We start from the raw sequence: 12,712 nt of genomic DNA on the forward strand, positions 1-12,712 counted from the left end.
AGATATATTTATATACTGTACTCTCTATAGTCTATAGTGTGTATAGTCTACTAAGTATAGTAACAATGGTGATCTCTTTGGTCTAGATCTAGATTCTAGTTTAATCTGCTGTCTGATGCAATATTAAGCAAAAATTTTATTAAAGACTTTTTATCAATAAAGTATATATATTTCCTTTGGTTTGAAGTTAGGTAGTAATATAATATCGGATTTGTTTCATTAACTTGCGTCATTCATCAATGTTGTGTTTCAATAAATATGCGATAAAACTCAACTGAACATGCAACACACCATTACAAAAGCAGTGATTTCTTAATTAATTGATTTAATTTTAATAATCAGATCAATCGGAGTCTTATTCAGCGAGAATCCAGATCTAATCTAGGTCGGACCTAGGACAATCTATTATTATTATTATATGTATATATAATATATATATATATTATATAATATATATATATATAGACTCTATGTATATAGATCTAGATAGAATATTATACTATTATAGATCTATTCTATATAATAACTGAGTATATAGTCTAGACTATAAATAGATTACTATAGAATTAGAATATTAATATTATAAATAAAGAATCTATCATTACTATTATCTTTGATATATAATATTATCATGATCTATAGTTCTATAGTATGTACACATATACATATATATATATATATATATTTATATATAATATATATTTATATAATAATAATATATATATATATAGTATATATAGGAAGGTTGTCATTGCCGGAAGTGGTAATGGATGTACGCACTCCACTACCTATAAAATGTTTCCTAATGGCATACGTCTCAAATAGCCTCTAGAGCTGACAACCAGTCCAACTCCTGACCTTCACATGTGGCTCAGATATTGAGTCCGGTGGAACTGTTCTCACTAACAGGAGTAGGGGCAAAGGCGAGTAACTGGTGCCTTAACCAGTATGCTTCGGGCAGGAGGGGCTCGTTAGCCATGGCTGGCTACCCACCTAGGAGAAAGAAAACTATGAATTCAAACCTCTGTTACCTTGCAGCTTTACCCAATCATGGGAAAGGCTTCAACCCTGAGGAAAAATCAGGAGCTGGCAGTTTGCAGCACCCAGTGCTACACTCTGGCAGAACCTGTGACGCCGCTGACCCCAAACTGTATCTGCACTGCCGTTCCTTTGGATACATCAGCTGCGTGGAGTGGGGGGAACTGATGTGTGGGCGACATCATTCCGACCACAGCTAATGCCCAGGCATTCATCTCATTTCCATGAGTCACTTCGCGACTGAAGGAGGCCATAGATATATATATATATATTTAATGTATATATATATATATTAAATATAATTTTATAGATCTAGATCTAGTCAATTTTTCTAGTAGAGTTGTACTCCTGTAGTCATTTTAGATCTAGACTGATATCTAATATATTCTACTTAAGTTAAAATTCAAGACTCAAGTGAGTCTAGACCAAAGAATTTAGAATCTAATTTCTGATTATTAGATATTTAGTAAATGATTCTATTGACTCAGGCCAAGAGTTTGGGAAAACCAGAAGCTATCTACGGTGACCAAAATGGAAGTCTACAAGGCATGCGTTATGAGTACACTGCTGTATGGCAGTGAATCATGGACAACCTATGAAAAGTAAGAGAGAAAACTGAACTCATTCCATTTGAGATGTCTTCGTAAGATCTTGAAAGTCACATGGAAAGAAAAAGTGTGCAATACTGAGATCCTTGCACGATCAGGTATTCCCAGCATCTTTACGCCCTCAGACAACGCCGTTTGCGCTGGTTTGGACATGTTCGCCGGATGGAAGATAAGCGCATCCTGAAAGTCATCCTCAATGGTTAACTCGCAACTGGCATTAGAAAAACTGGTCACCCTCACCTCCGTTACATAGATGTAATAAAAACAGGACCCCAAATCAGTGAACATCAATACTGACAATTGGGAAGACATAGCTCTAGACCGCACCAGATGAAGAGAGACAGTGTCCAAGAATGCTGTGGACAGTGAAAGAACATGGGTCTCAGCTCAGGAAGAAAAACGTACAATCCGAAAAATGGCCAGCTCCTCTACCACCGAAGCAAAAGCCACCTTAACCTGTGCTTTTTGTGGAGGGGAGTGTCTCTCCAAAATAGGGCTCCACAGCCACATGAGGAAGTGTGCTCTGAGATGAACCATAGTCGTTCTACGACTGAAGGAGGCCAATATATTAAATAATTCAAGATCTAGAATGTACATTATAATTGATAGAGAGTACAGTAGATTTTACACTAGGTTTAGATTAAATTAGTCACTTATATATATAGCCTTTGTAAAATATCATGTTATCTCTGCCTGTGGTTCCATCTGGGACATATAGGCCACCAATCAAGGCAAGCCTCTCCAACTGTCCTCATGTCTTGCCCTTCTGCTTGGCATCTGCTTTCAATTTGCTGCACCGTGTATTCCGTGCCATCCCCTCTTCCTCTTTCCTTGGGGGTTTCCAGGTTAAGCCTTGCCTTGTTATTTGTGATGCAGGCTTGCAAATGGTGTGACTTATCCATCTCCAGCGTCTCTGAAGGATATCTGCTTTAATGGGCTGCTGCTTTGTTAAAAAAAATAAAATTATATATATATATATATATATATATATATTGTTACGAATCTCACTATCCAGGCTCTCTGCAAAGTGCACCATACACCACCAACCTAAAGAACTTGACAACTCAGGGCTCCAAAGTAATGTAACACTTTAATAGTTGAATAAATAACAGCCAATACTGTACAATTGGCAACACGTACACTGTACAAATATCTCTCCGATAACACCGTTTCGCCGTATCAACTCTTGCACTGGCCTCTCCGTCTCGTTCCGGGCTTGCACTGGGTTCATCAGTTCAGGACTGACTTCACACACTAGGCTCGTTGTGTCGGACTCGATCACAGACCAAGATCAAGACGCCAGCCGTCTCAACTGTACTTGACAGTATTCCGCACTGAACCGTCGTAATGCTCCGTACAGAACCACACCGCTGAACTGTGCTGTAGTCGACCGGACTGTAGTGAACCGGGCTCTGAACCCCTGCCGTGAACCGTCTTGACTGCGACACCTCTGCTCTTAAATAGGGTCCCTACTGGCCTTCTCGAACTGGACAGAACGCCGCTCGACGTTTCTAGGTGGTCAGATGACTACAACTCTCGTGACGCTCCTGAGCTCTGTTCACGACGTCGATCCTTCCCGGACCGCCGTCGATCCTTTCCGAACCGCCGTGTTGACACTCGTCTCGGCTGACCGTCGTAACTCGTCACGGTTGACCGCTCGTCTAGCGCTGGCCTGGTGCGATTTGCGTCGTCTGACTACATTCACACCACTACCCCCATCTGTGCCACCACCAGGTTTATAACACTATATATATCATGTTATATAATATGGCTAATAAAGATCTATGACTGTTGAATTTACCCTTTTTAATATAAAAATTAATGTGAGTGTGAGCTAATCGAAATTGTTATGGCCTTGAGATCTATTTTTGGTGTGTGTTGGTGAACTATTCAACCATTTGCAATTGAATCAATGAATTGTCTCCTTATAATTCTCAAGAAGTAATAGTCATTAAATGATCAATTTAAATCAGTTGTCTATGAACTATTGGCATATATTTATATGTATATATACATAAGGAGGCGCAGTGGCTGAGCAGTAAAGCAATTGGCTTTCGATCCAGAGGTACCTGGCTCGAATCCTGGTAAAAACTGGGATTTTTTATTTCAGGATCTATGGGCGCTTCTGAGTCCACCCAGCTCTAAAGGGTACCTGACATTAGTTGGGGAAAAGTAAAGGCGGATGGTCATTGTGCTGAAAGGGAAATGTTACTTACTTTATATATATATATAAATGAGATATCTTGTGAAAATTAATATTTTTATAAATGAGACATGTAGTGTACTAACAGCTACTTTGTTATTTCCATGTCCTGAACAAAAAGATATTGGCTGAAAAATATTATAAATGATGCAACATATTTCCTTCTCAACTCAGCTAACTGTTGATTCAATCTGAATCGAATGAATGTCAGAATTTTGCAACGTCATGTTTTCCTGGACTTACTAATAGGGAGAAATTTAAATCTTATGCCCTAAGCTATTTATTACAAGTTTTTAAAGGAGGAGAAACTAATTTAAATAACTTAAAGTAAATAGTAATAATAACAACCTTTTTATAACATAAAGTAGAAAATATAGATTACGCTCACTTAATTATGTAGTTGATTCCTGAAGGTAAATCAAAGCCATTTATTTTGGACCTTTTAATTGGCTGGTCACATGACATGAACTTATTTTCTGTTAAGTAAGGATTATGTGTATGTTGTGGGTCAGATGAATTTGATGCTACTTTATAAGTATATAATATAAAAAAAAATAACTAAAATCTCTCTAGAGGTAAAATTAACTAATTACTTAGTCTCACCATTGTGACTTATTGTTTTATTTAATAATGCTTGTGCATAATATGACCGTAATTGTATGGGATACATGTAATGACCTTGCAATCTATGGGGCAGATGATGTAAAGGTCATCTGTTTCTGTGGCCCATGGTTAGCAAGGGTGTCATGTGGCTAGTACAACAGCCAACCGCCTTTATTTTTCCCCAACTAATTTCAGTTACCCATTGGAGCTTGGTGGATTCAGAGGTGCAATAAATATCCCGAAATAAAAAATCCCAATCTTCACAAGGATTTGAGCCCAGGACCCTTTAGTTCAGTAGCCAAGCGCTTTACTACTCAGCCTGCGTGCCTCCCTATTAATTGTGGTTTAAAATTCTTTTAGTGAATGCTATCAGCCAGCCTTTGTACTACATTGTAGTTTTGTGTCATTTATTTTATGATTTTACTGATAGAGACTGAATTGAAAAATATATTTATATGTTGTATAAAGATTATATAATATAAAAAATGAAATATTTACAGTGCTTTTTAAAAATGTTATCAGGTAAATTTATGGTGATGTTTCTTTTTTTAATTAGTAAAGGATGGCTCAAGGAGCTACTGATGCAATTAATTTTGTGAATGAAGAGGAAAAAGTACTGAAGTTCTGGCAGGAGATTGATGCATTTCAGACTTCTTTGAAACTGTCCAAATCAAGACCAAGGTTAGAAAGAATTTTATTTTGGGTGCTTATATAGAGACGATAGTTATTACAAACTATTTTTATTGATTTTTTTAAACTTTTAGGTAGAGCTACATATTGATTTGGCTCAGCCATAAAATGTGATTCAATTCACACAATTAACACAACTATTTGGTTCAATGGGCTAATACTGCATTAGCAGAAGTGCCAAGATACAGTAGAGTTCTGACACTTTTTGGCCCTTATGTGGACAGAAGGATGTCTAAGTTTAAAAAAAAAGGCTTTTGGGAATGGGGCTAAAACAAATGATCAGAGAAAGTACAAGATACTGTACTTGTATGTAGTGTTGGATTAAAATACAACAGAGAATAAACTGCCCAAACACAGTTCATAACAGTAGAAACACATGTAGGCCTCTAGGGTCTTTACCACTTGAAAATGATCATAAATGAATACAGTAGAGTGTACTGTAATTTAACTTATAAGAGAGACCTCAGAAAAATACTTAATGAAAGCATACTGCTGTCTATAATGAAACTTAACTTTTAAAAAAATGTCTTTTTTTCCACCCTGCATGGTGTGGTCGAATTATCCAAACTGCTGGCTCATCAAATGGGAATCTACTACTTTATAATATTTGTATGCTGTTTCTGACTTGGATTACATTGCCCTTTTTCAATAGCTTTGAATTATTTCATTATTTAAGTCTTTTAAAGGACATTGATTTGGTTAGCCTGTAACTATAGATGATAAGAAAGATTTCTCCAATACTTAGCACAAGTTTTATTTTCATAAAGATGTTTTTTTTTTATAGATATGCATTTTATGATGGACCACCATTTGCTACCGGTTTGCCTCACTATGGTCACATTTTAGCAGGAACTATCAAAGATGTGGTCACCAGATGGGCTCACCAAAGTGGTTTCCATGTAGAAAGGCGGTTTGGATGGGATTGTCATGGATTACCTGTAGTGAGTATCTTCAGGCTACTGTAATGATTGTTAAAATTGCCACTTCTGTTATTTTGTCACCCCCTCCACAATTTGAATAGATAGCTTATATTTTACTAACAAAATGGTTCACTGTCATTAGGTTCTTAAACTTATGATATTCTATGTTTTGCTTATAAACCTAGAGCCTCTTTCTGAAATAAAAAAAATTATACATTTAGTTGTGACTAATTCCATTGTCTTAAAAACTATTTCTTAAAAACTTTAAAACTGATTTCAGGAGTATGAGATTGACAAAACATTGGGAATAACTGGCCCAGAAGATGTGGAGAAAATGGGCATCAAGGCTTACAATGATGAATGTCGTAAAATTGTACAAAGATACAGTGATGAGTGGAAAGTATGTTGTTTTTTTTTTTGTTGTTTATTTTAGGTGAAATCTATGTTCATTTAAATTTCAATGACAGAATAATTTCAAATGAATAGCTAAATTAGAAAATGTTATGTCAAACATTATTTGAAATTAAAGTATTAAAAGATAAAGAAAATGAATAATACATATGTTTATTGTTTTATTCCTTTATGGAATATTTTTTAAATAACTATTGTGGCATTTAGTGATTAAGATTTCATGAGGGAGCAAACTTTAATATTTGTTACAGAAATATTACTGAACATTTCTATCATCCATTTCTACATTATTTGCTTATTATCCAGTTCATAATGGGGAGGCTGGCTCGTTGGATTGATTTTGAAAATGATTATCGCACCATGTATCCATCATTTATGGAGACCATCTGGTGGGTGTTCAAGCAACTCTACAACAAAGGGCTGGTCTATCAAGGTTACAAAGTAAGAATTGTTTTTGTGAGGTTATAAATTATATTTATAAATTAATGTTAACAATGTATCAATAAAAGTTCAGAACCTAGATAAAAATAAAAAGAGTTAATTACCTAAAATTGTAATAGTGTAATTGTTGTAAAATGTCAGAGCATATATATTTTCTTAATAATAACAGAAATTCTTTAAAAAAAAAAAGATTGTTTTATCCTGCATTTTTTCATGTTGACCAAGTTGTACATGCTTAATTAGAGACCCACACTTTATTAATTCATTAGTTTTCCTGATTGATAGTGGCAACCCATTCCATGCTCTCTTTTAGTTGGCTTAACCATTGCATTCTTCACTTTAAATGTACACAACTATTTTATTGGTTTAATATAATATACTTCCAATAGACCTTGCTGCTTCATGTACTGCATCACATATGGATCAGTTATATTTAGGTTGTTATAATTTTCAAAGCTTTTAATAACAAAGTTTATGTAGTTGTGCCAGACTCAGAGAAAGGCACCTTTGTACTGTTGTCAATGATAAAATGAATGTTGTTGTTATTTCTGGAGGCTGTAGTCTAGCCAAATGTAAATTGTTGAGATATTTTTGAAAAATTACTAGCAATTCTAACAGACTTATTGCTTTTGTGATGCTCTTTAAATTTCATATCTAATTCATAATACCAGAATAAAAAACAAACTAAATAATCTTGAAATGTAGATAAAGTAAATAAGGACATGTTTTCCAGGTGATGCCATATTCCACTGCTTGTAACACACCGTTGTCAAACTTTGAATCTGGACAAAATTATAAAGATGTGGTGGATCCAGCTGGTAGTATATTTTTTTATACATGTACATTCTTTCATTGACTGTTGATCTACAGAACTGTTAGCAATGTCATTTTTAAGGAGTTAAATTGTCCTATTGTTTACTATTGATCTGATGATAAGACATTGAATTAAATTGTCCTATTGTTTACTACTGATCTGATGATAAGACATTGAATTAAATTGTCCTATTGTTTACTATTGATCTGATGATAAGACATTGAATTAAATTGTCCTATTGTTTACTATTGATCTGATGATAAGACATTGAATTAAATTGTCCTATTGTTTACTATTGATCTGATGATAAGACATTGAATTAAATTGTCCTATTGTTTACTATTGATCTGATGATAAGACATTGCTCTCCCCAGTGATTGTATCCTTCCCTCTTGAAGATGAGCCTGATGTGTCTATACTTGCTTGGACCACAACACCTTGGACACTGCCCAGTAACATGGCCTGCTGTGTCCACCCTGAGCTCATTTATGTCAAACTTAAAGGTTGGTGCTTGTTGCTTTATAGTAGATATTACTCAGTTATTTAGAGGTGTGATATGCTATAAAAAATTTTTTAACTTGAATGTCAACAATTTTAATCTGGCCTATTTGTCCACCATTCCTTATTTGCCATAGGCTGTAGATAAAAATATTAATAAAAAATATAATCAATATCTTTCAACTCGCAAGGTTGTCTGGCCATGTGGTATGTTCTCAGGATTATCATATTCTCTTGATGGTCTTGGGTTCAAACCCTGCCTGCTGTCCTGTGGGAGGTTTGGGCTAGAATGTAATGATCTTCAAATCATTGAATGAACTTCTGAACCATGTGAACCAAACGAGTCATTGTAAAACAGATACTAAACCCATTTCCTCTGTCTTTTTTTAAACTCATAAAGATTGTTATTTGTTTTAAACATTTTGATTTCGTTTAAATGTGAATTAAAATCACTTTTTTTTTTCTTATGTTTGAATGATTGTTTCATGTTTTTGCTGTGCTTCTCAGATAAATCCACAAATAAGGTTTACATAATGATGGAGGAGAGGCTGTCTGCTCTGTTCAAGTCTGAGGATGAATACACTGTCCTAGAAAAGTAAGTTATCTACCACATAGTGTAGGTTACTACAAACTTTTTGATTTTGCTGATAACCTTTGCATCTATTGATAGTGATAAAATTCTATTCCTAGTTCAGTAATTGTCCACGTTGTTTGTGAATTATTTTTTGATGTTCAGAAAGTTTAAAAAAAAAAACAACCTTTAAAATGAGTAAAAAAAAAAAAGCTAACCTTTCAATCAATGAGATCAGTGGAGGCAGGTGATGTAAAGCTCGCCTGTTTCTATTGCTGCCAGCACAGTGTCCAGCCACCTTTATTTCCCCAGGTTCTTATAAGAATTTGCTGTACTCAGGGGCATCCTAATAATGCTGAATCAAATCCCATTCTTCACCAGGATTTGAACTTAAGGCCCTCTGTTTGGAAGCCTGTTTTTTCACTTGACCACCAGGCCCAACCGCACAAAAATGTCTGAATTTAATTGCATTAGCATTTTATTTGAATAGTTCATTTTCATCTGTCACTACAGTACATCAAATGATGTTATGATGGTTTATTGATAACACCTTTTTTAAATATCTTTTATTTATTTAGGTTTCCAGGCAAGAAATTGGAAGGGAAAAAATATGTTCCTTTGTTTGATTACTTTAAAGAGGTGAGTTGATCTCTACATTTCCAGCTAGTGTATGACCACACCATTCAAAAATATGTTCCTTTGTTTGATTACTTTAAAGAGGTGAGTTGATCTCTACATCTCCAGCTAGTGTATGACCACACCATTCAAAAATATGTTCCTTTGTTTGATTACTTTAAAGAGGTGAGTTGATCTCTACATTTCCAGCTAGTGTATGACCACACCATTCAAAAATATGTTCCTTTGTTTGATTACTTTAAAGAGGTGAGTTGATCTCTACATCTCCAGCTAGTGTATGACCACACCATTCAAAAATATGTTCCTTTGTTTGATTACTTTAAAGAGGTGAGTTGATCTCTACATCTCCAGCTAGTGTATGACCACACCATTCAAAAATATGTTCCTTTGTTTGATTACTTTAAAGAGGTGAGTTGATCTCTACATTTCCAGCTAGTGTATGACCACACCATTCAAAAATATGTTCCTTTGTTTGATTACTTTAAAGAGGTGAGTTGATCTCTACATTTCCAGCTAGTGTATGACCACACCATTCAAAAATATGTTCCTTTGTTTGATTACTTTAAAGAGGTGAGTTGATCTCTACATTTCCAGCTAGTGTATGACCACACCATTCAAAAATATGTTCCTTTGTTTGATTACTTTAAAGAGGTGAGTTGATCTCTACATTTCCAGCTAGTGTATGACCACACCATTCAAAAATATGTTCCTTTGTTTGATTACTTTAAAGAGGTGAGTTGATCTCTACATCTCCAGCTAGTGTATGACCACACCATTCAAAAATATGTTCCTTTGTTTGATTACTTTAAAGAGGTGAGTTGATCTCTACATCTCCAGCTAGTGTATGACCACACCATTCAAAAATATGTTCCTTTGTTTGATTACTTTAAAGAGGTGAGTTGATCTCTACATCTCCAGCTAGTGTATGACCACACCATTCAAAAATATGTTCCTTTGTTTGATTACTTTAAAGAGGTGAGTTGATCTCTACATTTCCAGCTAGTGTATGACCACACCATTCAAAAATATGTTCCTTTGTTTGATTACTTTAAAGAGGTGAGTTGATCTCTACATCTCCAGCTAGTGTATGACCACACCATTCAAAAATATGTTCCTTTGTTTGATTACTTTAAAGAGGTGAGTTGATCTCTACATCTCCAGCTAGTGTATGACCACACCATTCAAAAATATGTTCCTTTGTTTGATTACTTTAAAGAGGTGAGTTGATCTCTACATCTCCAGCTAGTGTATGACCACACCATTCAAAAATATGTTCCTTTGTTTGATTACTTTAAAGAGGTGAGTTGATCTCTACATTTCCAGCTAGTGTATGACCACACCATTCAAAAATATGTTCCTTTGTTTGATTACTTTAAAGAGGTGAGTTGATCTCTACATCTCCAGCTAGTGTATGACCACACCATTCAAAAATATGTTCCTTTGTTTGATTACTTTAAAGAGGTGAGTTGATCTCTACATTTCCAGCTAGTGTATGACCACACCATTCAAAAATATGTTCCTTTGTTTGATTACTTTAAAGAGGTGAGTTGATCTCTACATTTCCAGCTAGTGTATGACCACACCATTCAAAAATATGTTCCTTTGTTTGATTACTTTAAAGAGGTGAGTTGATCTCTACATCTCCAGCTAGTGTATGACCACACCATTCAAAAATATGTTCCTTTGTTTGATTACTTTAAAGAGGTGAGTTGATCTCTACATTTCCAGCTAGTGTATGACCACACCATTCAAAAATATGTTCCTTTGTTTGATTACTTTAAAGAGGTGAGTTGATCTCTACATCTCCAGCTAGTGTATGACCACACCATTCAAAAATATGTTCCTTTGTTTGATTACTTTAAAGAGGTGAGTTGATCTCTACATCTCCAGCTAGTGTATGACCACACCATTCAAAAATATGTTCCTTTGTTTGATTACTTTAAAGAGGTGAGTTGATCTCTACATCTCCAGCTAGTGTATGACCACACAATTCAAAAATATGTTCCTTTGTTTGATTACTTTAAAGAGGTGAGTTGATCTCTACATCTCCAGCTAGTGTATGACCACACCACTCAAAAATATGTTCCTTTGTTTGATTACTTTAAAGAGGTGAGTTGATCTCTACATCTCCAGCTAGTGTATGACCACACCATTCAAAAATATGTTCCTTTGTTTGATTACTTTAAAGAGGTGAGTTGATCTCTACATCTCCAGCTAGTGTATGACCACACCATTCAAAAATATGTTCCTTTGTTTGATTACTTTAAAGAGGTGAGTTGATCTCTACATCTCCAGCTAGTGTATGACCACACCATTCAAAAATATGTTCCTTTGTTTGATTACTTTAAAGAGGTGAGTTGATCTCTACATCTCCAGCTAGTGTATGACCACACCATTCAAAAATATGTTCCTTTGTTTGATTACTTTAAAGAGGTGAGTTGATCTCTACATCTCCAGCTAGTGTATGACCACACCATTCAAAAATATGTTCCTTTGTTTGATTACTTTAAAGAGGTGAGTTGATCTCTACATCTCCAGCTAGTGTATGACCACACCATTCAAAAATATGTTCCTTTGTTTGATTACTTTAAAGAGGTGAGTTGATCTCTACATCTCCAGCTAGTGTATGACCACACCATTCAAAAATATGTTCCTTTGTTTGATTACTTTAAAGAGGTGAGTTGATCTCTACATCTCCAGCTAGTGTATGACCACACCATTCAAAAATATGTTCCTTTGTTTGATTACTTTAAAGAGGTGAGTTGATCTCTACATCTCCAGCTAGTGTATGACCACACCATTCAAAAATATGTTCCTTTGTTTGATTACTTTAAAGAGGTGAGTTGATCTCTACATCTCCAGCTAGTGTATGACCACACCATTCAAAAATATGTTCCTTTGTTTGATTACTTTAAAGAGGTGAGTTGATCTCTACATCTCCAGCTAGTGTATGACCACACCATTCAAAAATATGTTCCTTTGTTTGATTACTTTAAAGAGGTGAGTTGATCTCTACATCTCCAGCTAGTGTATGACCACACCATTCAAAAATATGTTCCTTTGTTTGATTACTTTAAAGAGGTGAGTTGATCTCTACATCTCCAGCTAGTGTATGACCACACCATTCAAAAATATGTTCCTTTGTTTGATTACTTTAAAGAGGTGAGTTGATCTCTACATCTCCAGCTAGTGTATGACCACACCATTCAAAAATATGTTCCTTTGTTTGATTACTTTAAAGAGGTGAGTTGATCTCTACATCTCCAGCTAGTGTATGAC

At 35.0% G+C, this 12,712-nt stretch overlaps 1 protein-coding gene across 5 annotated transcripts in view; it reads left to right on the forward strand.

The window, feature by feature from the left end:
• The window catches only part of LOC106054022 (isoleucine--tRNA ligase, cytoplasmic-like), a 35,720-nt gene that overhangs the window by 113 nt on the left and 22,895 nt on the right, over nucleotides 1-12,712 (forward strand). The window contains exons 1-9 of one of the 5 annotated variants that reach the window (XM_056026232.1): nucleotides 8-161; nucleotides 5,009-5,133; nucleotides 5,927-6,083; nucleotides 6,343-6,462; nucleotides 6,780-6,914; nucleotides 7,648-7,732; nucleotides 8,103-8,231; nucleotides 8,734-8,821; nucleotides 9,376-9,436. In XM_056026232.1, coding sequence (XP_055882207.1) covers nucleotides 5,015-5,133; nucleotides 5,927-6,083; nucleotides 6,343-6,462; nucleotides 6,780-6,914; nucleotides 7,648-7,732; nucleotides 8,103-8,231; nucleotides 8,734-8,821; nucleotides 9,376-9,436 — 894 coding nt within the window. In that variant the 5' untranslated portion in view covers nucleotides 8-161; nucleotides 5,009-5,014. Of the gene's footprint in view, nucleotides 1-7; nucleotides 192-241; nucleotides 386-5,008; nucleotides 5,134-5,926; nucleotides 6,084-6,342; nucleotides 6,463-6,779; nucleotides 6,915-7,647; nucleotides 7,733-8,102; nucleotides 8,232-8,733; nucleotides 8,822-9,375; nucleotides 9,437-12,712 lie in introns of those variants that run through there. The other 4 variants (XM_056026235.1, XM_056026234.1, XM_056026237.1 and 1 more) reach the window with 4 other exon arrangements.

The sequence above is a fragment of the Biomphalaria glabrata genome, chromosome 4 (assembly GCF_947242115.1).
Source record: "Biomphalaria glabrata chromosome 4, xgBioGlab47.1, whole genome shotgun sequence".
Classification (NCBI taxonomy): domain Eukaryota; kingdom Metazoa; phylum Mollusca; class Gastropoda; family Planorbidae; genus Biomphalaria; species Biomphalaria glabrata.